The sequence below is a fragment of the Aquarana catesbeiana genome, linkage group LG01, assembly GCF_042186555.1.
Source record: "Aquarana catesbeiana isolate 2022-GZ linkage group LG01, ASM4218655v1, whole genome shotgun sequence".
Classification (NCBI taxonomy): domain Eukaryota; kingdom Metazoa; phylum Chordata; class Amphibia; order Anura; family Ranidae; genus Aquarana; species Aquarana catesbeiana.
This window is the reverse complement of record NC_133324.1, coordinates 480,782,162-480,810,147: the sequence shown is the minus strand read 5'-3', so window position 1 is coordinate 480,810,147 and position 27,986 is coordinate 480,782,162. Positions and strand designations below refer to the sequence as shown.

Here is a 27,986-nt window from a genome sequence, read left to right as displayed (position 1 = left end):
CTACTTTAACTCTTGGTTTTGGGAAAAGCTGCCAGAAATGGGGTCATGCTGATAACAAAAGGACAAGGCAGCAGAGAGAAATCACACTCAGAGCTTTGAAGAGCGCCAAGTACACAGTGGTAGGCAACCTTAAATAGGTGGAGATCTACCTGAACAACTTGGGAGAAGTCAAAGATCTGTCGCCTCCTCACACCTGACTTAAATGTCTAATTGCCATACTGCTGTATCACAATCGTGTACATTGCACAGCAATCATGGGTTTAAAGCAGGTGGTGAGGAAGCAACATATCACCTCCTCGCCACCTGTCAAATAGTCTCAAATCACTTTTCAGAGGAGCAGCAGTGCCTGCTGCACTTGTGAATGAGCCCCCAGCTGCATTCAGCAGTGGCACCCTTAGGGCCCGTTCGCACATAAAGTTGGGGGAGTTGGTAAAACTTTGCGGTTGAGTCGGAGTTCAATGTGAAAGCAGCCCTATACTATTATGCCCAGTATATTGCTATACACTGGCCTCAAGATCTCTTCTTTCCTGCTGCTGGCACCACTCTGGAGACCGCTAGCGGGGATAAGAGGAGGAGTGTATTTGGTATCACTCAGCATGGGACCGGAGCCAGCAGTACAGAGGAGGCATTGGCTTATGCGGCTCTTGCCCCCTACTACAGCTCCAACTTTACAAGTAGTCCCTCTGCATTGCACTCTGTTTGATGCTATGGAATGGTGGGTCAGCAAGCCCAGACCGCAATGTACCAGTCATCTGTCTACGATCTACTGGTTGCTGACCCAAGCTATAAAAGGATGTGCTTTTTTTTATACTTCATGTCTGAGGTTTACAACCACTTTAACTGAACAAGCAGAAGTTAGAAGCTGATAGCTTACTATGCACAGCTGCTTCAGTTTAAGTCTGCTCTAGTTATAGTAAATTCACCCCATTGCATAATTTTCTCATCTCTAGAGGAGGAGTTTGTTAAAAAGAAGCCTGTTAAAAACAAATAGATCGGGGCTTATTCTAGACTTCAAAAAAATGGTGGCCGACTGCACATAAACACCGACTCCCTGTTGCATAAATTTAATGTGATGGGTAAAAGATGGCTTCAGCTCCTGTTCTCCACCTGTAGAAAACTCCTCAGATGCTTTTCGCCCTTTTTGGGGCTTAATCGTAGAGGGAGAAATTACTTTTGTAAAAATCTACTGGGACCTGAAAAGCCTATTCTGTCTCTCTTGCACCAGTCTTTTCACATGCTGATCCGACTGACACAAGTTTGGAGGGTCATTTGAGCAGTACTGTTTTCATGGTTTAGGGCCTAATCTAGGTTAGTGTTAGGGTCAGTGTTGAGGCTCTACCCATCTTAATTTGTATTTGGGTATGTCAACCTTAGGAATTTAAAAGGCGGACGTGGGCTGCCCTGTTAACTGCCTAACCTTATACTCATCTCATCTTTTGAATGTGCACAAAGTTGACAGACAGCAGCTTTCAGATTTCAAGTGACCTTAAACACCCCCCTCATCCCCAACACTTCAGCTAAAGTGTCAGGTTTAGACAGATTAGTAGATTAAATATTATTTACAAATTATCCACCAGGGAACCCAGAACCGCTACACACTGTCAGGCCAGCTACAGACAGGGGACATGGAAGAACATAGGTCTAATAGACCCCAGTCCCAGCAGAATAAATTAGCACCTAACAACATCTTTTGTGATAGCAATAAAGTTGAATAAAAAAATGTAAGAATTTTTTTAAAGCACCCCCATCCTCCCATGCTTGAATGCAAATGCACACGTAGATGTAGCACACATACAGTGCCTTGCAAAAGTATTCACCCCCCTTGGCTTTTTACCTATTTTGTTACATTACAGCCTTTAGTTCAATGTTTTTTTAATCTGAATTATATGTGATGTATTAGAACACAATAGTCTAAGTTGGTGAAGTAAAATTAGAAAAATATATACATAAAACTATTTTTCAGAAATAAAAAAATGATAATTGGCATGTGCGTATGTATTCACCCCCTATGTTATGAAGCCCATAAAAAGCTCTGGTGCAACCAATTACCTTCAGAAGTCACATAATTAGTGAAATGATGTCCACCTGTGTGCAATCCAAGTGTCACATGATCTGTCATTACATATACACACCTTTTTGAAAGGCCCCAGAGGCTGCAACACCTAAGCAAGAGACACCACTAACCAAACACTGCCATGAAGACCAAGGAACTCTCCAAACAAGTAAGGGACAATGTTGTTAAGAAGTACAAGTCAGGGTTAGGTTATAAAAGAAATATCCAAATCTTTGATGATCCTTAGGAGCACCATAAAATCTATCATAACCAAATGGAAAGAACATGGCACAACAGCGAACCTGCCAAGAGATGGCCGCACACCAAAACTCACGGACCGGGCAAGGAGGGCATTAATCAGAGAGGCAGCACAGAGACCTAAGGTAACCCTGGAGGAGCTGCAGAGTTCCACAGCAGAGACTGGACTATCTGTACATAGGACGACAATAAGCCGTACGTTCCATAGAGTTGGGCTTTATGACAGAGTGGCCAGAAGAAAGCCATTACTTTCAGCAAAAAACAAAACGGCGCATTTTGAGTTTGAAAAAAAGCATGTGGGAGACTCCAAAAATGTATGGAGGAAGGTGCTCTGGTCTGATGGGACTAAAATTTTACTTTTTGGCCATCAAAGAAAACACTATGTCTGGCGCAAACCCAACGCATCACATCACCCAAAGAACACCATCCTCACAGTGAAACATGGTGGTGGCAGCATCATGCTGTGGTGATGTTTTTCAGCAGTCGGGACTGGGAAACTGGTCAGATTTGAGGGAAAGATGGATGGTGCTAAATACAGAGATATTCTTGAGCAAAACCTGTACAACTCTGTGTAGGATTTGTGGCTAGGACGGAGGTTCACCTTTTAGCAGGACAATGACCCCAAACACACTGCTAAAGCAACACTTGAGTGGTTTAAGGGGAAACATGTGAATGTGTTGGAATGGTCTAGTCAAAGCCCAGACCTCAATCCAATAGAAAATCTGTGGTCAGACTTAAAGATTGCTGTTCACAAAAGCAAACCATCCAACTTGAGGGAGCTGGAGGAGTTTTGCAAGGAGGAATGGGCAAAAATCCCAATGGTAAGATGTGGCAAGCTCATAGAGATTTATCCAAAGCGACTTGGAGCTGTGATAGCCGCAAAAGGTGGCTCTACAAAGTATTGATTTTAGGGGGGTGAATAGTTGACTTTGACATTGACTTTTTCTGTTATTTTGTCCTATTCGTTGTTTGCTTCACAATAAAAAAAAATCTTCAAAGTTGTGGGCATGTTCTGTAAATTAAATGATGCAAATCCTCAAACAATCCATGTTAATTCCAGGTTGTGAAGCAACAGAACACGAAAAATGTCATGGGGGTGAATACTTTTGCAAGGCACTGTATGTAAACAGTGATAAACAGTGATTGTGCCTCACATGTGAGGTATTGCCTCAAACAGTGTGGGAGCAATAATTCTAACACTAGAGCTCACATTCAACTCTAAACTCCTAACCTGTAAAAGCTTTTAAAGCATCATATATGGAGCTTTTTAGGTATCATAGTTGTTTGCCATTTCAAGGGCATATGAAATTTTAAATATTGACATGTTTGGTATCTACTGTATTTAGTTGGTGCAAATTTTTCATGAAAAATTTTAATTTGATAAACGGGCATTCAAATATCTTGTGACATAAAAAATTGAATCAGCTACAATTTTATTCTCCTGGACTTTTGCTTTCAGAAAATATATAATGTTTGGGGTTCTAAGTAATTTTCTAGAAAAAAAATGTTGATTTTAACATATATGTGAAAAATGGCAAAATTTCCCTGGGCAGCTAATGATTAAAAAAAATATGTACTAGGATAAATATGGGAGCTGCCATTGCTGACTTCCTTCTTAAAATACTGGTTATCTGGCTGTTTGGTTTTCAGTACTTTCACACTGACACATATGCAGGTTAGAAAGTCAGAACTCCCGATCTGCATATTTGTTCTTGGTGTGTACCTCAAAAGGATTCAAACCATTGGTTCAGCTTGAAAGCCTGGCAAAAAAAGTCAGCAATTGCAGCATGCATTTTCACTTAGTACAGATTTCCTTGAAGGCAGACCTTGAAGGGTAGCACAGTGACTAAGTGGTTAGCATTTCTGTCTAGCAGCACTAGGGTTATTGGTTTAAATCCCAAACATGGCACTAACTGCACAGAACTTGTATACTCTCCTTGTTCCTGTGTGGGTTACCTCCAACACTATAAAGAGATGCGTGTAGGTTAATTGGCTCCTGTCTGGTTTTCCCAGAAGCCTGCACTATGATACAAATTACATTTTGGGAGTCATCTGCAATAGGAATTTCAGTTTTAGTAAGATACTCCCCAGGGGTTAAATAATTCTAAAGGGATAGAGATTCTGCAGCTTTTCTAATTAGCACAATGAGAGTGCACCAAGTGATTTTAATGAACCAGACCTTTCCCTTCAGATTCAGTCTGCAAAGGACAGGGTGAAACAAACAGCTATTTCTTCAGAGCAACAAAAGGTAGGAATCTGCAATAAAGGTTGTCAAAATCCCTGCAATGTACATTGATCACCCAAAGGGATTTTTCTCCCAACAAAACTGGGGTTACTCTTTACCTCTTCCTATCTACAATCTGTATATAAATGTTCTAGGGATACATTTTTCAAAATGCCCAAAAAGGTGCATGTAGTATTTCCATCAGCGTAGCACACTGCACACATGTTGCCTTTTGTTGTGCTGTGCTGCAATGCAAGTCTGTTGGGAATAGAAGGTATGGCAACGCACCAACATGCATAGTGCGCATTACCATACATTGCAGTAACTCATATGTTACTTCAGTGTGACACTGTGCATTAGGTATGAAACTAAAAATACATTTATCTGAAATATCTTTAAAATTTATGAAACAATCTATTTTTAATGAGGTTTTAGCTCACAATACCTATAGTCTCTCTTTCTTTCTGTTGGGTGGGATTTTCACTTAACAAACATATTTTTGGTAAACGAATAAAATGCTTTAATCCAATAAATGTTGTGTTGGATGCCTAGTAGTGACGACTACAACAAAGATGATATAGGATCATTTTAAATGCAAGGCTGAATGTAAGTTTATCAATTTAATCCATGTCGGTGATCTCTCCTAGGAGCAAATCAAGTTGTTAATCTCATGGTTACGCTTAACAAGATATATTGATGTCGCAATAAATGGAATACATTTAACCATTAATTCTTCCATTTTACATTAATAGACAGCTGCAAAAAAAGAACATGCTGTGGTGTGGAACAGTTAAATAACAGGGCTGCAAATCATTATCCAAGGCTTCCCTTGAATTTCTTATACCCGGCAAAAATTAGCTAGAAAAATTGTTGATACTTTGAATACAGGGTATTAGAAAATCATCTATCCTATCGTAACAGAAACTGCAAAGATAACAGAAATGGCGATAACCAGAACAAAAAAATAACTGGATAAACCAAACACACTAAAGAGCAATAAAAATATGTTAATTGGTAAATGCCTTTGATTGTACAAAAAGTGAATGAGGTTGATTTACTAAGGGAAAAGAGACTGTTAAGCAATGTTCACTCAGCTTAATAAATAAGATGGAGTTGTGTTCACTTTAATTAACTAATCATGTTCTAGCACACATCCTGTTTCTTGAATATTCTTCCTACATGATTATGCAGAGTGAACAGGTTATTTGCTATCATTCCCTTTGCTAAGTGGACAGCCTCCACTGCTTTAGTAAATCAACCCCAATGTGTCTTCCAAGAATATGAGAATTCTAATTTGGCTGGCAGTCTCTGCCAGTCTTCCCCTATTCTTACAAACCACTTATGCATGCCATTTTGAGGCTACTGATTCTAAGTATGAATATTCCATCCATTGCCTAGCTCACTGTTCTACACTATAAATTACCTTAGACACTGTGATTTGACTGTTATCAGACCTGCATGTAAACCCTTGCCCAAAATTAATAGAATCCCGAATACAATTGCAAAGGAAAAATGTTATCACAATAATATTATCTTTCTCAATTAAAAAAAAAAATAATAATAAAACTGCAATCCTTGAGCAGTCCATTGTAATTTACCATGATGAACAGAATTAGCTTCAAAATGAATCTTGGCCTGCATCAAATATGCAAGCGCTCATCTTGGAATACCAGTGTATGCTTTTGGAGAACATTACGTACATTATAGAAAATCTAATGTTTTGTGATATTTTTTTTTTTTGCTAAAAGCTGTAAATGATGACTTTTACTCTGTATCGTACACAAGTAATTACTAGATAAACAGATCACAAACTGCTATATGTTGTCTATCCTTGCATAAGATTATCAAAAACCCTGCCCATTCTCCTCATTATAAATGATTCCCGACAGTTAATGGTGGAAAGCATAATCTAAAAGGAAAATGTAATAGCCAGTGCCTGTCATAGTGGATTTCAAAGCAAACGTTGGAAAAGGAAAGGAAGTGAGGTGCTTGGTGCACTTAAAATATTTTACTGGGGGGATGTCAATAAAGCTAGTGTGCCACTTTTCTGGTGGTAATTACTCTTGTTAATGTGTTGCACCTAATTAAAAAAAATCTGTGACAGTTTGGGTTCTGACAGCGACTCATGTACCAAATTCAGGTAGTTTTTTTCTCACTTCTACGTTGTGGTGCAACACCTGCACCAAATAAAAAATAAAATACCCATTTTGTATGTTATGAAAGTGGAGGTAATTAAGACCAACTTTATTTTCACATACCGAGACAGATTTTGTGAAAGTGTCTAGCATGTGTACTGAAAGTGACACAGCATGCGCCAAATTCAAGTACAAGTTCTAACGAGGTACATGAATTTGGTGCATCCTGCACCTCTTTTAGAATGTATGCGAGACACTTACACAAAATCTGTCTGCACCAGTCTTTATGAATTCCAAGGACTTTGCCTTACTTCAGTTATCCCTAATCCCTTACTCATTTGGGGGCAAGGGGAGGATAAACTACTAATCATGGACATATAACTTACACAGCAGCTTGGGGAAGTATGCCACAGTCATATAAGGATGCAGTGGATAGAATGTAAAATCGAGTGTGCCTACTATCCAGCAATGCTGTTACATTGCCCTGGAGATATACAGGTTTGCTTAAAGTTTATCATATGCTGAAAATATAAAAAGAAAGACACAAAATGCTTTGGCAATGACATCTTTGTCTTTTACAGAATCCAATTCAACAAAACTAGACTAATAAGCTGTGTGTCAAAAGTTTACCGATGTGTGTCTGCAGGTTCAACTTTGTAGACATTAGGTATTATTGACAATGTTTGCATGTTCATGGTGGCAACCTACTGAACACAACCGCAGAATATGATTGCGCTAAAGACTGAGATAATAAAATATAGTATAGTATTCATAAGGGCAAAAAAAAAAAAAAAAAAGGACTCATACAAGCGCATTCAAGGATATTTAAAGCGGAACTTCATACACTAATCCTAATTTAGAGGATCTTATTTGTCCAAAATACAGTATACTTTAAAGTGACCCTTGATTTTTTTTCTTAATTATAAAAGAGGAGGTTCAGCGTAACCTAAAACGTATGGTTCTATTTCTTGAAACTCTCCCTTTCCACATTTTCTATCTGGCCCCAGACCGCTCACCTCCCCCCTGTCTTCCTGTTTGTGGGTGTCTCTTTTAGCTAGCCGACTGATAAGGAGACACCCGTGCCTGTGTGCCCCAGTCTGGGACCTGACCTGAGCTGTGTGTGTTCATAGACAAACACTGCACGTGGCAATCCACACCCCTGCTCCCTCCTCAGTGACCGCTGCAGCAACCTGTCACATCCCATACCCTCAGTAAGGCAGTTCAGGGGAAGCAGCACTGTGATACCTGGAACCATCAGTGAAGAATAGCAAATTAAGTAAGTCTTTAGGAACAGGGGAACTTACAAATGTACTGATTGATTTTTAACCTAAGGTGGAATTAGGGTCTAAAATTAAAAAATGCAAACAAAGGCTGTTTATTGCAGAAGAGACATGCAATAAAATAAACCTGCCTGCATGGTTTCTACAATGTGCAAGAGCAGATCAGTTTACATTCCAGCACAATGCCTGTGTGCCAGAATGACTGAACTCCTGTACAGGAGTGACATCATCCTGGACCAGCCAATCAAGAGGGCCAAAGACCCCCACCTAAAAGAATCCAGAGAATAAATGTTGGTGAGAGACTTCGCGGGCTTCAGTCAATTGAAGCAGGGGTAAGTATTTTGGACCTTAGTTCTGTTAAAATGCTATGAATTCATGAAGGCAAAAATTTAGTGCTACTACCTTATTTTTTTTTAGCTCTTGCAACATGTGTGCAATTTAAATTCCTTTCCGTTATCCTGAAATAGTTGTAATGGTATTTACCCAGCCAAAGGGTACCTATAGGAAAAAAGGCTGCTGAAGCACCTATTCCTAAGTCTTCTCTTTTTCCCCACTATGCTGATTTGACAACAGCATATTAATGGGGCCATTGCTGTGCTTCTTCCTCAAGCAAGCATGCTCGGTGTTGGGCAGACAGATACTATTTAAATTACTGATTGGTTAAGATAAAGACTGGGTTAAATGGTGTTTTTAAATATCTGCCTGGAGTCTGTTTTTTAATTTGCTTTGAACAACTAATTAATAGAAATACTGAAAAAATGAACACTTACAATATGAACCCTAATTGACAGTACAAAACATGTTTAATAAAACTATAAATTTAGATTGCTGAGTTTAGCTATCCCACTGCATTGCTCATATATTGTAAATTGTATAGTATTGATTTGTATAAAATGTAAAAATAAGAAAATTATGGATTGAAAACTTACATGGATTGAAAACTGGCTACAAGGACGAGTTCAGAGGGTGGTGATAAATGGAGTACTTGGAATGGTCAGGGGTGGGTAGTGGGGACCCCCAGGGTTCTATCCTGGGACCAATCCTATTTCATTTGTTCATAAACTACCTGGAGATGGGGTAGACAGCTCAATCTCTGTATTTGCTGACGATACTAAGCTGAGCAGGGCAATAACTTCTCTGCAGGATGTGGAAACCTTGCAAAAAGATCTGAACAAATGAATGGGGTGGGCAACTACATGGCAAATGAGGTTCAATGTAGAAAAATTTTAAATAATGCATTTGGGTGGCAAAAATATGAATGCAATCTATACACTGGGGGGAGAATCTCTGGGGGAATCTAGGATGGAAAAGGGCCTGGGGGTCCTAGTAGATGATAGACTCAGCAATGGCATGCAATGCCAAGCTGCTGCTAACAAAGCAAACAGAATATTGGCATGCATTAAAAAGGGGATCAACTCCAGAGATAAAACGATAATTCTCCCACTCCACAAGGCTCTGGTGCGGCCGCACCTGGAGTATGCTGTCCAGTTCTGGGCACCAGTCCTCAGGAAGTAGGTACTGGAAATGGAGCAAGTACAAAGAAGGGCAACAAAGCCAATAAAGGGTCTGGAGGATATTAGTTATGAGGAAAGGTTGTGAGCACTGAACTTATTCTCTCTCAACTACGTAGAGGGTTCTTTACTGTAAGAGTGGCAAGGATGTGGAATTCACTTCCACAGTCGGTGGTCTCAGCGGGGGGCATTGATAGTTTCAAAAAACTATCAGATAAGCATCTGAACAACCACAACATACAGGGTTATACAATGTAATACTGACATATAATCACACACATAGGTTGGACCTGTAACTATGTAACTATATAATAAAGAGGTAAGCACAAAATATTTATAATTGAGGCATAATTAGTCCCATATTTTCCCCTTATCTATCTTAACCTCATCAAGTTACCTTTTCTGAATCTGTACACCCCAAAAATTTAGTAAATCATATAAAGGGATTTAACGTCCACTCTATGTGGGCTCTCATTTCAGAATATACTATCAAAGCAGTAACATGGACCAGACTGTCATGCTTTCGTGTTAATATTCATGTAGGTAAAGTGCATTACAGTAACAACCTAATGCCCACGTTTTTTTTTTTTGTAAATGTCTGTAAATGTATCCCTTTACATATATACCCTAATATTTACACTATACATTACAACCCACATTTGCAGTTGAAGCAAAAAGGCTAGATGTACTTTTACCACCAATAAAAAGAAATAGTGTACAAAGCTGCTAATCAAGATACTGATAGCTGGTTGTGAACATATGGTTAGATTCCAGCACCAGTAATTTGGTACTGGTATATTTCTGTGTAGGGAGTGTAGGTAGTCTTTAGTACAGAGGAGGTGCAAATGACCTTGGGAGGTACAAATGCAAACAAAAAGTTATGTTTACTTTAGGAGGGCTTAGTGCTAGATTAACAGGGAGGTATAATATGAAGATTAATGTTAAATGGAGCATTAGTTATAAGGGTTAGGGTTACACAAAAAATTACATTTAGAGTGACAGTTAGTGTGAAGGTTAAAGGGAGGGTTAATTTGGAGGTTAGTGTTACAGAGATAGTGAATATGAGGATTAGTACGAGGAACAGCTTTACAGGAAGGGTTTTTATAATGGCTTACAGAAAGGGTTAGTGTGAGGGTTAGGTCAATAGGGAAGGATAAGTGAGGCTTAGGATACACAGAGTGATATAGTTTGGGTTAAAGTTACAGGCAGGGTTAGTGTGTGGGTAACAGGGAGGGCTAGTGAGAAGGTTAGAGTAACAGGGAGCAATAAAGTGTGAGTTAGGGTTACAGGGAAGGTTGGTATTAGGGTTAAAGGGAGGGCTAATGTAAAAGTTAGGGTGACAGAGAGGGGGTGTGTGTGAGGGTTAGGATTACAGGAAGGATAGGTATGGCAATTATATAGGAGTGTTAGTGTAAAGGATAGGGTTACTGGAGAGGTTAACATTAAAGCAGAACTTCACTCTCTCAATCAACACTGAATATGTTTAATCCTTATGGTACTAGCATCTTCAGTTACTTCCTGGTTTCCAGGCCTAGGCATATTATATCATACATCCCAGGAGTTTTCAGGAGGGGAGGAAGAGTTTTCCCAGGTAAGCACACCCTCCTGCCTGCATGCCTGAGCTAAGAGCAGATGGATCCCAGGAAGTAAATGCTACATGAATCATCTGCCCTTACTTAAGATGGCCATGACCAGAAATGCAACAGGAGTGTTTTTCAAAGCAATTTCTCATTTAAAAAAAGCATGGCGACATGGATGGATGGACGGATGGATGGGAGAGTTTGTTTTGAATATTACAAATTAATTAGTGTTTCTGGTTTGTGGGGCTCAGATGCAATGTAGTTCCACATTAGGGTTACAGGGAGTATGGTAAGGATAAGGTTAGTGTGGGAAATATCTTAGGAAAATGCATCACTTTGTGTTGAGTGCTCTGTGCTGGTAACAATATATCTATATACTCTACACTCACAATGCTTTATATTTTACACCAATATTTATAGCAGCAAAAGTGTTGTGAAAAGACAAATTCTAAATCTGGAGCGAAAAAAGATTAGAATTACTCATAATTTATCTTGAACTTCTGACATGGAGTGTGCATGGACTGGCTACATTAGTCTGTCAAATATATTTTTTAAGTCCACTCTGACCCTGGTCATGTCAAATTAATTTAAATTAAATATAGATTGTCATTGATGAAAACCATTTCTAATTAAATAAGTAAGTTACATTAGGCATATAAAAACCAAGCTATTGGGTATCAGCACCACATCCCTGAAATTATTATTATTTAGACAAAAAGAAGGGTATAGGATTTTATTGGTGCTAATATCTACACCCTAAGGAAAGATTCAGAACACATGTATATAAAAACATCGATTTTATTAAAACAAAGTCATATTAAAATGTACAGGGGCATAAACTCCATAAAACATTTCATATACACAATAACATTGTTACATCAGTACAGCAACCCCTGATACCTCCCTACTTATGGAATTGTCTGAAATACAAAGTATACGTTGATTATTGCATAATTGGTTATATCATTGCACATGGCATAACCATGATAGGAAAAAGAAAATACCACATAATATACATAACAAAACAGGAACATACCACTTAAGTCAAATTTAATAATGCAGTAACAATTACTTACAAAGACCATCCCCAATTGGGGGTATTCTTTCTACTGGAGGAGACCCAAATAAGTGGGGGTTAAAAAATAGGGGGTTATTTTTGGTTTGCTTGGTTCTTTTTTGTACTTTGGGGTATTGTTTACTTTTTTTCATTTTGTAGGCTTAACAAATAGAAGGGACCGCTGGCTAACTCTCTCCCCCCTGAAGCTACCTCCATGGTCCTGGTTGGTTGACTGGTGGTTCTTCTTTCCATCTTTGCCCTCACCTCCTCCAGTAGAAAGAATACCCCCAACTGGAGATGGTCTTTGTAGGTAATTGTCACTGCATTATTAATTCTGACTTGTATTGTGTTGTATTGGCTTAAAGTGGTTGTAAAGGCTGACTTTTTTTTATATTCATGCATTCTATGCATGAAGGTAAAAACCTTCAGTTTGCCCCCCCCCCTTCAGCCCCCCTAATAATTACCTAAGCCCGATCTCGATCCAGCGATATGCACGAGACCCAAGGCTCTCCCGGGTCTCTCCCTCCTGATGCAGCAGCAGGAGCCATTAGCTACTGCTGCTATCAATCACAGCCAGCGGGGAGGGAGTGGGGGTAGGGCTGAGCCGTGCTCTGTGTGTATTATGGACGCAGAGAGCCAGCTCGGGAATGAGCATGCACGAGTCTTCCACAGCAAGCGGCTTGCTATGGGGACACTCAGCAAAGGGGAGGGGCCCAGAGCGCCAGCAGGGTACCCGAGAAGAGGAGAATTGGGGCTGCTCTATGCAAAACTACTTCACATGTTTGTTTGTTTTTTTTTTTAATACATTTTTTTCCTTTATAATCACTTTAAGTGGTATGTTCTTGTTTTGTTATATGTATACTATCATGTGGTATTTTCTCTCATCAGTTGTTCTCAGCTTCCCCCAGTGAATCCCTGAAGAAGCTACCCTGTGAAACACGTTGGGACTTGAGTACCTCTCTTCATGGTTATGCCGTGTGCAATTATAACCAATTATGCTGTAATCAATCTATACCATGTATTTCAGACAATTCCATAAGTAGGGAGATATTAGGGGCTGCTGTACTGATGTAACAATGTCAATGGGTATATGAAATTTTTCATGGGGTGTATGCTTCTATACATTTTAATATGACTTTGTTATAATCAAATTTATGTTTTTATACACATGTGTTCTGAATTTTTCCTGAGGGTGTAGATATTAGCACCAATAAAATCCCACGTACCATTATTTTTGTCTACAATAAGCAAATATTTGCAAATAATAGCAAATATAGTATAATTTGCTTATTTCCATTACTTTTTTCTAAATGATGCTTATGCTCTAATTTAAAATTGCAGTCTTGTCATACAAGAAAACCAAATAATACATTTAAAATTGCAGTGGAAATGGTATCAGCACTGGACTAAAATCTCTATCATAGTTGTAATACCTGTTCTGGTTTGATGGGTTCTGTAGTTGTGAAGATGTCCGTGTAATGTTGCCTCTCAAACACCCGATCCAACACTTCTAGCTGCTGCTGAGTGAAGAGATCCCCTCTCATCTGTTTCCGAAGAAAATCCCTTCCCGGAAGTGAATGACCATTTGGTATAGGTGAGTCTTGAATACCTTTAAACAAAGAATGCTTATGTGAAATTACACTAGGAGATATAGCAAACAAATGGCAAATAGTAAATGATTAGTAAACGAACCAGGAATGTCTCTTGAATAAAGTTTTCTCCTACTATTCGGATACATATTCCCTTTGTGTTCCTAATTAATAGCAGAGATGTATTTCTATCTCTGAGAGATATGTCTTCAAAGTTTAGCTGTTTATTTGCAGCAGGAAGAATATGAGCTCCACTGTCCTCAAGTGATGTACCTATGACCAGCATACTATTTTTACAGTCTGCAAAAGGACATATAACCAGGCAACTGAATTTTTGCTATTGACAACAATTTGAATTTGTTTTTGTTTTTTTCATTAACAAGATCCCTCAAAAATCATGACATTGTTGGAATTAGAGCTTCTATTCTATCTGAGTGTACACTGGCACTTACATACAGAGATACAATTAGTACTACACACAAGACATAATATATAGGCATACAACCTAAAACAAAAATTTTTAGTGGTCCTACCATATGTGGTAAAAGAAAATATCAATAAATTCAACTGAACAGTGAAGAAAGGCATTTATTGAAATATATGTTTACACTACTTCTGTAAAGCCATGTTCTTTTCTAATACTCCACTGGTTTTGGAGATGTTACTTACTTTTATCTTCCCCTTACCTAAGTGCGTGGGAAGCAAACATAGATTTACTGAGCTGGTATCACTCATACACCCTGTGACATATCTACCCACGCCTTCACAAGATTTAAATCACCATGGAAAATTCACTTACTTTGGCGTATGATACATTTTGACAAATTATTTATACACATCTTTTGTGGTTTTACATCATTCTAGAATGACAGAAATGAAATGTGCGTACTTTAGACAGTTTCACTTCTCCTGTTCTGAACAGCACATGGGATTATTGTTAATTCTGTCAAGATCTTTTGTGATAGGGGATTCCCTCTAGAATAACAAGCAACTATATTTGTACAATCATTTGAATTTTATTTTTTATTTTTTTTATCTTATTTTGGAAAAATTGTAAAGGCAGGGTGGATTATTTTCTAAAGTACTAATAAATATCTCTCAAAATGTAACGCCCTTATAAAAAAAGCTAATAAATGACCACTAAAATATATTTATAAGTAATACAAATACATAAATAAAGAATGACAAATCCCCAAATTACATTTTGAAACAGTTTAAAACAAACCTTCATATAAAAACGATAAACACCCAGATATATGAAATTGCTTCCCTGGCTGGATATAGACTCAAGCCTATAAAGTGCATTAGTAATCTATCAGTTATACCTTGTAAAATATTCTAGCCCAGAATCTACACACAGATGGAGTATTAATATATCAAGAAGATAAAATGGCAACACGTAAGAGTGATCATAACTGTATTTTAAGTGCTCTTCAAAGCATTAGTGGATATATTCACAGTCACCGATCAAGAACTCATAGATAAAGTAGGTTATTAAAGGAGAACCCTTAATGTAAAGTATAGATATCCATGCTTATTAAATTATAAGATACATAGTATGACAAACTGAACAAGGAAAACCAAAGACAGGCAAGGTGAAAAATTGTGAACAAGAATAACAAAAAAGGGAATTATAAGGTGAAAGATAATCTGGCAACAAGTTGACAAAGCATATATGCACAAAAACTGTATACAACATGCTCAGCTTAGAGGTGAATCTAGCCAAGCCACATTGGCAATGAGGGAAGTGAAAAGCCAAAGAAGCACTGTGCGGCCGTTGAGTCAAGTGACACATTTTACACGTCCAAAATTATTATAAGCACTAAGCAAATGTTTTTAAAATGCAGATCATATATAATAAAACTGGTATTGTATATGCTGTGGTTATGTATTACTTTAGCTGTTGCTGTCCCCATTGGAAGGTGTACCTTCAGCTCCTTCTCCTGGATCACTTTTAGCAGCAAAAACAGACATTCTAATCTTTTCTGACTCTTTCTACACCTATAAATAAAATGTTTCTCCTTTTTTATACACTTTAACCACCTCAATAAAGGGCACTTCCATCCCCTTCCTGCCCAGGCCATTTTTCAGCTTTCAGCGCTGTCACACTTTGAATGACAATTGCGCGGTCATGCAACACTGTATCCAAACGAAATTGTTATCATTTCTTTCCCCACAAATAGAGCTTTCTTTTGGTGGTATTTTATCACCTCTGCTGTTTTTATTTTTTGCGCTATAAACAAAAGAAGAGCGACAAGTTTGAAAAAAAGTATTATTTTTTACTTTTTGCTATAATAAATATCCAATTTTTTTTTTAAACAAATTTTTTCCTCAGTTTAGGCCGATATGTATTCTTCATATGTTTGGTGAAAAAAATCGCAATAAGCGTATATTGATTGGTTTGCGCAAAAGTTATAGCGTCTACAAAATAGGGGATAGATTTATAGCATTTTTATTATTATTTTTTTTTACTAGTAATGGTGGCAATCTGCAATTTTTATCATGATTGCGATATTGCAGCAGACACATCGGACAATTTTGACACATTTTTGGGACCATTCACATTTATACAGCGATCCGTGCTATAAAAATGCAGTGATTACTGTATAAATGTGACTGGCAGGGAAGGGATTAATACTAGTGGGTGATCGAGGGGTTAATTATGTTTCCTAGGGAGTGTTTCTAACTGTAGGGGGAGGGGACTCACAAGGGGAGGAGACCGTTCGGTGTTCCTCTGTACTGGGAACACACCATCGGTCTCCTCTCCTCTGACAGGATGTGAATCTGTGTGTTTACACACACAGAGCTACGGTCCTGCTGTGTTACCGGGCAATCACGGGTGCCTGGTGGATATCGCAGCCGCTGGGCACGCGCATCGGGTCCCCAGCGATACGGCGGGTGCGAGCGCCCCCCTGGTGGGCCGGGAAGGCGAGGGCGTCATATGACGCCCTTCCAGATTGAGAGTCTCGCCGACTGGCCGTCATTTGACAGCCGGCGGGTGGCAAGCGGTTAAAAGGGAGGGTGACAGGGACATCATAAATATATCACATAAATCAAATTGGAAAAATTCTGTGAGCCACAATGATCTTATGCCTTGCTTGTGCTACCTCCAGCTGCATGCGCTAATCACGCTTCATACATGCATTTGATGAACTTGGTTGTCTTTGGGAGGTTCTGAAAGCAATCAAGTACTGAAGATTTTCTCAGAAATTCACTGGGTAGAACTAGTTTTCTAACATTTCATTTGCTTATACTGTATTTTGCCTTTCCTGTCTCTCCTTCCTTTCAACATGGTAATGAAATTCCTAAACAAAACCTTTCCATTTTTAATACATACTATTTTAGGTCCACTGATGTCATCATTAAATCTCTGTGAGTCTCTATGCAATGCAGGCAGATTATAGCTGATGTGAGGGTCTTGCAAGGTGCTGTAAATAGCATTCTGAAAACATCACAACATCCCTCCCAAGGAGTTATGCAAATATAAAAATGAGAGCCTTACAGGCTGGAGGGATGGGCATTCCTAGGCAGGATGCATTTGTATGCAGACTGCCATTGATATTGCCCACATGTGATGCTGAGTCTCCATAATTAAAAGAACTAAAATCCAATGAATTAAAGGGGTGGGCCAGGGAGAGTAAAGATGGGGAGGAAAGAACTAGCTAAATACTTGATGACCTCCAGATAGGAAATTATTTGGACTCCGATAAGCTGCAGCTTTTGAGGAACATTGTGAGAATCCCAAGGTTTGCATTAAAATCAGAGTAAGCAATTTCAGTACAGGAGGGGAGCCTATACAACTGTGCAATACTGAAGGTAGTCTTAGTCTTGTAGAACTTTAAAAACCAGTTGATGATTTTTGCTGCAATTCCCATTTGTTCCAACCAGGCCTCACAGGATGAGCAGTGGGGTTCTAAGTCTGAGGCCCGTGCTTTGTAAAGGATGCTCAAGTACAAAAGCTGTGCAACCCAGTCACCTACCCACCATGAGAAGCCATTGGTTATTGTGAATGATTACTGCATACAAATCAGAGCTCAGGCTCACGCGACATGTCATACAGAAGACACCATTTGCCATTCCAGATTGGGGGTGGGGGAATGCCCTCATTTTATAAAATGAGTGCATAGCACATCCACTGTCTGCAGTTGGGTGTATTAGAGAGATGGTTTGGGTGGGTTCAGGGTACTGTCACCCTGCTGCTACTTATCACTGCAATTTTGTCCCTAGACTAAGTCTAGAAATTTGCATTTAGCATTGCCACTTAATTAGGGTGGGTTTTGCTGCAATTTCTGTAGAAAAAATATCAAACACTGTAAATATTATTACACCCACATGAAGGCAAAAAACACAAAATGGATAAAAACAGAAGGGGAAGAGGATCGGGGGGTCACATAAGAGTCTGAACATCCAACCCCATATTCAGGCCCCTAGGCGATAAGGCTCCTAAACGATGTATCAAAAAGGTTTCCCTTTTACAAAGTCTCTGAAAGCACCTGCTAGTATCGGCATTCTCACCCATAACTTCCAAGCCAAGTAGCCTATGACCAGATGGATTATGATCATGGTGATGCAAAAAATTTAATGTGAATGGTTGGCAACACTTTTGAGCCGCGATGGTGCGGCCCACATAAAGAAGGCCACAGGGGCATATCAGGCAATATACTACAAATTGTGAACCACAATTAATGAATTGCCGAATGGCATGAGTTTGGCCATCACTACCTGTAACCTCCTTCTTCCTATCCTACTTCGCAGTTGGGTACACCACACTTAACGCTAACCTTTTGGTCAAATGAAATGCTCCAACATTGGTTGGCCACAGTTTTGGGTTTACAGACTCTGCTTGGAGCAATATGTCCCCTTAAGTTCTTGGGTCTACGGAAAATGACATTCGGGTGTTCTGGAATAACATTGGTCAAACAAGGATCTCGATGGAGAATACCCCAATATTTTTCTATAATCCATTTAATAGGGAAGGCCTTGTTTGTGTACCGAGTGTTAAAAGTCACATCAGAATGGCTGCAAGTATCAGTATTTTCCTTAACTGAGCCATTCCCATCATATTTGGTACGCCCCACTTCATGCTGGGAATTCACCTTCCTGGCAAACTCAGGGTATTTCAGCCTATATTTGGCGTGTGCATCTTTAATGATGGCCAGATAATAGCCCTTTTCCAAAAATTTTTTACTCAGTACACTGCTCTGTTCATCATTATCTTTTAGATGAGAGCAGGTCCTTTGGAGCCGGCAAAACTGACCCAGAGGTACGTATTTGATCCATCGGGGGTGGTGATTGCTGCGGGCATTATGGTATGAATTACCTGCTGATGGTTTGAAATGGGTACGAGAAAAAATACACGATTCATCTTTTACCATCAGTTCAAGGTCTAAAAAATACCAACTTCTGGCTATCAAGCACATGGGTGAATCCAATCCCAAAGGGATTATTCTGACAATGGGCCAAGAATGCTTCCAATCATCACCATCCCAGATGATCAGGACATCATCAATATAGCGAGCATAAAGGACCAGGTTCGCCCCAAAGGGATTATTGGACCAAATGTGGAACTGCTCCCAATACCCCATAAAGAGGTTGGCATAACTTGGGGCAAACCTGGCCCCCATAGCTGTGCCCTTGGTTTGTCTGTAATACACACACTTAAACACAAAGTAATTGTGTGTGAGGGTGTATTCGATGGAACGCACGATGAAGAAAGCTTGCCTGGGATGTATATGATTTTCACAAGCCAAAAAATATTGTACAGCCTGCATTCCAAATTGGTGCTGTATAGACATGTACAAAAAGGCCATGTCCAGTGACAGCCAACAATAACCTGTTTGCCAGGGATAGTGGGCCAAAATATCCAACATATGCCCTGAATCGCAAACATACGATGAATGCTGGACCACCAAATCTTGGAGAAAATGATCAATATAGCATCCCATAGGGCTAGTGAGGCTGTCTATGCCCGAAATGATGAGCCGACCAGGGGGTTTGGTATCATCCTTACCGTATGGATTTTCAGGATGTGATACAGAAATGGTGTAAGTGGGTACGGACAAAATAAGAAATGCCATTCAGACTTCAAAATTACCCCATCATTATATGCTTCATCCACTAATAATTTCAGGGCTTCCTTATATAGACAAACCGGATCACCATCCAACTTCTTGTAGGTACTGGTGTCCCCAAGGAGTCTGGATGCTTCAGCTAAGTAGTCAAGTCTATCTTGTATGACAAGACTACCCCCCTTATCTGCCTGTCTAATGATCACTTCATCATTGTTCTTTAAAGAGTCCAAAACTCTTTTGTCAGACAAGGACATGGAGGGAGAATAATCCTTTTTGAGCCCATGACAAAGCTGTACCAATTTGGAGTAAACCATGTCATAAAAGGTAGGAATGTACTTGCCTTTGGCCCAGTGGGGATGGAAAACAGATCTTGACCTGAAATGAGTATGGAGCATGGGAGCCAAACTGACATAACTGGATGGAATTTCAGCTGCGGACAAGTCAGTAAACTAAGCTCCTTCAGACCACAACTCCTCTAGCATTTACGATGCCTCATAGTCATGGTCAATGCTGATATGCTCTGGTGTGACTGAGGGATAAGTAGTATTCCCAGACTCCTTCTTATCCTTTTTGATAGAGAAAAAACGTTTAAGGATAAGGTTGCGTGTGAATTTATTTAAATCTATAAATAACTCAGAAGGGATTGAGCTCATCTTTGGCAGCCTCAATCTCAGAACGAATGTGGGCAACGTTCCCCTTACATTGGGAAATGATGAGGCTCATCCATTTTCTACTGCATTCCCTGGAGTGTTCGTACCACTGATCCCTAAGGTCATCATCCAAAAAGCTGCACCTTTTGGTCAATCTAAAACCTCTGGGTGCTCTTTTAACATCCAAGTATTTGTGTAAAGACACCACTGTGACATTTAATTTTCAAGCAAATGCTTCAATGCATAGAATTTAGAAATCATGCTTTCTTCAAGTTGCTTGTCTCGAGCAGGGGGCACTGTGCCTGACTCATTGTTCTCCATTAAAATAGTCACTAAGGTATTAGGATTTTCAAGTGAATATACACAAATGCTGAAACCTTTGGCCAGCGAGTCTCTCCTTCATCTAATTCATATTAGAATGGTACATGTTTAAGTAATTAAATGATAAGTGGCGGCTGGTGCTCCATCGGTGAGGGGGTGGCAGATGGACCTGACCACACACACACCCCCCTGTGGAACGCACGCTGACTCTGGTGTGGGTTACACGGCTTTCCACAACCCCATTGTGTTTGCGGTTGTTTGCATTTGGAGGGTTTTAGACTGTTTTTACCTGTTTTATACTGCAGCCCATTGAGGCTTTTAATAAAACTACTTATACAGTTTTACACTATGAGGAGTCTGTCCTCTGTTTTTCCTTCCTTTACCGCTGGTGACGTCCTGTCTTGAAGTTACGCTCTACCTAGAGGAGGGGGACACTGAAGGATTTGCCTAAAAGACCCGAGGAGGTCGGGGAGACCCCACAAGCCCTTTATAATCCCTCTTGTCATAAGGCAGGGGGATCTACAACATCTGGTGAGTGTATATCCACGCTTAATTGTCACCATATGATCCATGTAGGAAAATGTTATTTTCATTGGAGTACTTGAAAGATTTTTTTGGGACTTTGTCACATTTGGACTAATTTTGGTCATGTGTTCACATATGTTTAAGGACTGTTCAACTATACAATTTCTTTTTTGTTTCACACCCTTTTTTGAAGCCTATTAGAGCCTCTGGCTCTAATCACATGCTTAAACCCCCCCCCCATTGGAATCCATGCGTCCGGTGCTCTGCGTCCCTAGTGGATGGGCCGCCACTGTAGATGATAGGGGTTTTTTACCGATAGTTGTACTGAAACACATTTAAAATCAATTTTCAAATGATGCAAGTGAAGGATTGGCCTAGGATATATGTTGGTTCCTAGCACTCCTATTTCAGGTTGACTTTGCACCAAAGGTAACACACATGATTGTATATATTATTCATATGACTGTGTGTGTGTATATGTGAAGGAAAAAGTTCTGCTGTGATTTGGATAATCATAATGGTAACATCCATATGGTGTCTATACTGTGGTACGTTTGAAACAATCTGCATCTTTTAATATATACCTGTAAATATGTTATATCCAACCCTCTTCTACACTGATTGTACAATGTAATAACTTTGCTTATTTCTATATATTTTCACTATTCAGAACCTGAGAATCTCACATATATAACCCATGGAAAATTCTTATAAATTCAAAATTCCACTTTGTGAATCCACACAGAAGTAACACAAGGCTTTCTAAAATGCCATGATAATTTGTAATTAGCAAAATTACTTTTGTAATTAGGACCTTCCTTTGTGTATTATGCTCTTCGTGCTTGGATCTGCAGCTATAGTAAAAATGTATTACAGCACTTATGTAGCATCTGTTTCTCATGCAAATTATTTATATCTGATTGATTGCGAATCCCCTGTATAAAGATCATGATAAAGGTAAACTGCATTCATTTATGTTTTTACAAAATACATACAAACAATTATTGCTAAAAACAGCATAATTGAATCACAGCCATTATAAATACGTTAACAATATGCAATTTTACAACCTCAAGATTTTCATTTTGGTATTAGGTTTGGCATATAAATTCATAAAATGTTACATTATTAATTTTAGTAGTTCAAATCCCAGGGTTACTGATCAGTTAGGCACTGTAAAGCTAAAACTGGTTTTCGCAGTAGCATTTCTGATGAAAAGGTGTTTCTCTATGACATCCAGAATACAAAGGCAAGAGGTGGTGAGATTATAAATGCAACTTTTATATCTCATTTATAGGTGCTAACTTTTCTGGTAATAAAAAAATTTCTAATACACAAAAAATGTGTCAGTCTTTGGTGCTAATAATTAAAAAATCACCACATTGGCCCTAATGCAGATAGGTTCCCCCAATTAATGTGTGGCTATGTTCTCTACAAAATCCATATTTCAACATCTCAATGGCAGACACAAGCTTTAATACTCAGTGACGCAGAGATCCAGGCGGGCATAGAAAGACATGGCTTCAACATCCATCTAATTTTCACATTGAGATATTTTATGCACTCCGGTTCTTAAAGTGGAAGTTTAGGCAAAAACTAACTGTAAACCTACTTTATGCCACATTCTAAACCTAATCTATCTAGCCCTGTAAAGCAAAAATTGCTGTACTTACTTGTTCTGCAGCCGATCCAGTCCAGTCTCCAGTGGCGGATGCTGTGTGTGGGAGGGAACCAACAACGGCTTTGAAATGCCTGGAAAGTGAGGTCACTTATAGACTTATTATGGGGCTTCCGTTGTCGGTTGCCTCTCCTACACGCATCTACACAGTGAAGCCACTGTTGACAGCTCAGCATGGGACTGGATTGGAGCGGCTGCAGAACAGGTAATTACAGCAATTTTTGCTTTACAGGGCTAGATAGATTAGTCTAATGCCCCGTACACACGGTCGGATTTTCCGATGGAAAATGTCCGATCGGAGCGTGTTGTCGGAAATTCTGACCGTGTGTGGGCTCCATCGGACATTTTCCATCGGATTTTCCGACACACAAAGTTGGAGAGCAGGAGATAAAATTTTCCGACAACAAAATCCGTTGTCGGAAATTCCGATCGTGTGTACACAAATCCGACGGACAAAGTGCCACGCATGCTCAGAATAAATAAAGAGATGAAAGCTATTGGCCACTGCCCCGTTTATAGTCCCGACGTACGTGTTTTACGTCACCGTGTTTAGAATGATCGGATTTTCCGACAACTTTGTGTGACCGTGTGTATGCAAGACAAGTTTGAGCCAACATCCGTCGTAAAAAATACTAGGATTTTGTTGTCGGAATGTCCGAACAAAGTCCTTCCGTGTGTACGGGGCATTAGACTGTGCCATAGAGTAGGATTAGAGTTTGTTAGTTTTTCTTCTAAACTTCCACTTTAACCAATATCCCTTACTGCATTTCCAGGGATTTTTTTTTCCACCTGATACACCAGTTAACCTAGTCCTACTTTAATAAGTGAATGACACTTCAGCATATTGGGTTTTATTGGTTGACGCAGTTTTTGTATATATAACTGTACCCCTTCTCTTATGTCTCAGATACCTTTGCTAACTGCTTTGCACTTATTCAGAATGTGCATTTGACAACTGTATGAAGTCACAATTTTCTTGTTATCTGTTGCACACCTTTAAATAGCATTTTAAAAAATACAAAGAGAAACACAATTCCCATGGCATCCCTGCAGCGCTTTTAACAAGTATTTCACGCAAGAAAGGTTACTGATATCCGTGCACATGATACTGTATGTCAGTCATCCAATACCACTGAAAATTGCCAATTGTAGGAGCCCACCCACTAGTAGTCATCAATCGTCAGAAGAATTAGAGATCAGGCAAGTTAGAAAAACTTGCTAGTTTCTCCCAAAATAAGCCTGTACCAGAAGTATTTGTCACTCCCCATAGTCATAAACATGAATGTTTCACCAAGCTGAGAGTTTACATTTCTACACTCAACAGCAAATAGTTTTGTATAAGGAGGATCAGATCCTGTCTGCACATATTTACAGTGCCTTGAAAAAGTATTCATACCCCTCGAAATTTTCCACATTTTGTCATGTTACAACCAAAAATGTAAATGTATTTTATTGGGATTTTATGTGATAGACCAGCACAAGGTGGCACATAATTGTGAAGTGGAAGGAAAATGATAAATGGTTTTCAAAATGTTTTACAGATAAACATGTAAAAAGTGTGGCGTGCATTTTTATTCAGCCCCCCTGAGTTAATACTTTGTAGAACCATCTTTCGCTGCAATTACAGCTGCAAGTCTTTTTGGGTATGTCTCTCCCAGCTTTGCATATCTAGACAGTGACATTTTTGCCCATTCTTCTTTGCAAAATGGCTCTGTCAGATTGGATGGAGAGCTTCTGCGAACAGCAATTTACAAGTCTTGCCACAGATTCTCAATTGGATTTAGGTGTGGACATTGACTGGGCCATTATAACAAATGAATATGCTTTGATCTAAACTAGTGTTTCTCAACTCCAGTCCTCAAGGTGCCCCAACAGGTCATGTTTTCAGGATTTCCATCAGATGAAACAGCTGTGGTAATTACTAAGGCAATGAAATCCATCAAATCATCTGTGCAAAATAATAGAGAGCCTGAAAACAGGACCAGTTGGGACGCCTTGAGGACTGGAGTTGAGAAACTCTGATCTAAACCATTCCATTGTAGTTCTGGCTGTATGTTTAGGGTTGTTGTCCTGCTGGAAGGTGAACCCCTGCCCCAGTCTCAAGTCTTTTGCAGACTCTAACAGGTTTTCTTCTAAGATTGCCCTGTATTTGGCTCCATCCATCTCCCCATCAACTCTGACCAGCTTCCCCATCTATGCTGAAGAAAAGCATCCCCACAACATGATGCTGCCACTACCATGTTTCACGGTGGGGATGGTGTGTTCAGGGTGATGTGCAGTGTTAGTTTTCCGCAACACATAACGTTTTGCTTTTAGGCCAAAAAGTTTAATTTTGGTCTCATCTGACCAGAGCACCTCCTTCCACATGTTTGCTGTGTCCCCCACATGGCTTCTCGCCTACTGCAAATGGGACTTATTATGGCTTGCTTTCAACAATGGCTTTCCTCTTGCTGTTCTTCAATAAAGGCCAGATTTGTGGAGTGCGCAACTAATAGTTGTCCTGTAGACAGATTCCTGAGCTTGGATCTCTGCAGCTCCTCCAGAGTTACTATGGGCCTCTTGGCTACGTCTCTGACTAATGCTCTCTTTGCAAGGGCCTGTCAATTTAGGTGGATGGCCATATCTTGGTAGGTTTGCAGTTGTGCCATACGCTTTCCATTTTTGGAAGATAGATTGAACAGTGCTCCGTGAGATGTTCAAAGCTTAGGATATTTTTTTATAACCTAACCCTGCTTTAAACCTCTCCACAACTTTATCCCTGACCTGTCTGGTGTGTTCCTTGGCCTCCATGATGCTGTTTGTTCACTAAGGTTCTCTGAGGTAACCTCTGAGGTCTTCACAGAACAGCTGTATTTATACTGAGATTAAATTACACACAGGTGGACTCTATTTACTAATTAAGTGACTTCTGAAGGCAATTGGTTCCACTAGATTTTAGTTAGGGGTATCAGAGTAAAGGATGCTGAATACAAATAAATATTTACATATTTATTTGTAAGAAAATTGAAAAACATTTATCATTTTGCTTTCACTTCACAATTATGTCTCACTTTGTCTCACTTTGTCTCACTTTGTGTTGGTCTATCACATAAAATCCCAATATAAAACATTTACGTTTTTGGTTGTAATATGACAAAATGTGGAAAATTGCAAGGGGTATGAATACTTTTTCAAGGCACTGTATGCAGTAGAAGAATAGCGTGAACGTCCAAAAGGGTTTGTCAAATCACACTTCACTGAAAGATTGTCAATGAGGTATTGAGAAGAAAACTAAATACTTTCTCTGGTAAACATCTGCTTTCAATGCTTAGTTCAGCTGTACAATGAAATGGAAAGTTTTATTAGCCTTTAGTACAGTATATGTAAAGGCAAAACTTTAGTTTGATAGAGTAGGGAAGGACTAAAAACCCCTGACTTGAGAGGAGAAAAGTAGGGGGGAAACCCCACTTAGACAGTTGTTACTGGAAGTTGTCATTGGAAGATTTCTCCTCCATGTTCTGATGACAACTTAAAAATGTGGATTTTCCCTTGGTTTCAGTACTGGTAACAATGGTGATGGAGAAGAACATTGAAAATGTTTCTACCTAATGGTACACAGACAGCAATAAAAAAAAACTGACAGGGGTTATACCCATTCCCTACTTTTCTTTTTAGAAACAACTATTTTTTTTCAGGCTAAGTTCACCTTTGTAATAGAATGCACTATGCAATCAAGGGGCCCCAGTACATTGCAAAACACTACGTAGCCATTTTAGTGCCATACCTAAAGGCCCATCTGGCTTACCCAAAGCCTGGCTGAAAAACTACTAGTGGGGGAGATCATACTGGCTGCTATCTGGGATGCCCTGTACATTGGATGCACTCCCAGAGTCACTGGAATGAGTGCTCCTCCTCTTTCAGGACCTCTACTGCTCATGTGTGAGACTTAAAAAGAGGAAGAATGACCATTTCAGTGATAAGCCTACAGATATGGCACTTGAGTTAAACTCCCAAGTTTTACAGCCACACACTGATTGTAAAAATACTGGTGCCCCTCGACTACATAGTGCATATTATTGCATAGGTGAACTTAGTCTTTGTGGACCACTTATAAAATAACATTTTAGATATTGTTAATGCTAGTCAGAGACTCTTTTGATATTTTGATAGCAGCATATTGTTAGCTGACCGAAAGAGGATATAACAGAAAAAAAAAATGTAAGGTCTTTTTAAAGATATGCAAAAGCTATGTTATATTTTTATACAGCTATATTACATTTTTAGAACTCAATTGCAAAGCTGTCATTATATACAGAAAGCTTTCATTTCCCAAATACTAAAATTGACCCATGTTATTATTAGTTATAGTTTCTCTTTGTATTTTGGTGATGATTCCAAGAAATGACTTTCTCTGGTTATAGGTTTAAATCAGCATTTAACACGCTATTAACTCACTACAACATACATATGAACATTAAATCATCCTAAGGACACCTCACATGTTGAAAGACTCTAATACCAATAGTCTCCAACTATATTACTTTGAGCCTCAGATAATTGCTTTACGTCACAGGAATGTGCTAACTAATTAAGACGGATGCTACCTATGTCGCATAGAACCTTAAAAAAAGAAATGAATTATTGCTAAGAGCAAAAAGGGTATTTTGGAACGAGGTGCTATTTGATAGGAGTAATTTGCTTTAACTGCGCCCTGAGATGTTGCAAGATCTTCCTCCATCATAGTAACAATTATACAATGGTTTATGCGTATGTGTCATATTTTTCCATTTTCCCTCAAATAAGAAATATGCAGTGCAAAACGTACACATCCTAAGCTATAAACAGTATGCATTAATAGGGATCTGTAATGGCTTTGTGGTCTATTTTATATAAACATTTTCAAGATAACATGTTTTATAAAGTGTTGGTTTTTATATTTTAAATAATTGTATAAAATATTTATATTACCAATATTAGAATGTCCATCATTGCTTTTTTTGTTTTCTATTACTCTACTAAGACATTTCTTACTTTGCTATCAGAGAAGAAAGGGGATGAGTCCCCATCTCTGACTC

At 39.1% G+C, this 27,986-nt stretch overlaps 1 protein-coding gene across 3 annotated transcripts in view; it reads right to left on the bottom strand.

The window, feature by feature from the left end:
* PAX5 (paired box 5) overlaps window positions 1-27,986 on the bottom strand; it is a 324,021-nt gene that overhangs the window by 129,416 nt on the left and 166,619 nt on the right. For all 3 annotated transcript variants that reach the window (XM_073591718.1, XM_073591737.1, XM_073591728.1), the window contains exon 6: window positions 13,532-13,707. In XM_073591718.1, coding sequence (XP_073447819.1) covers window positions 13,532-13,707 — 176 coding nt within the window. The remainder of the gene's footprint in view (window positions 1-13,531; window positions 13,708-27,986) is intronic.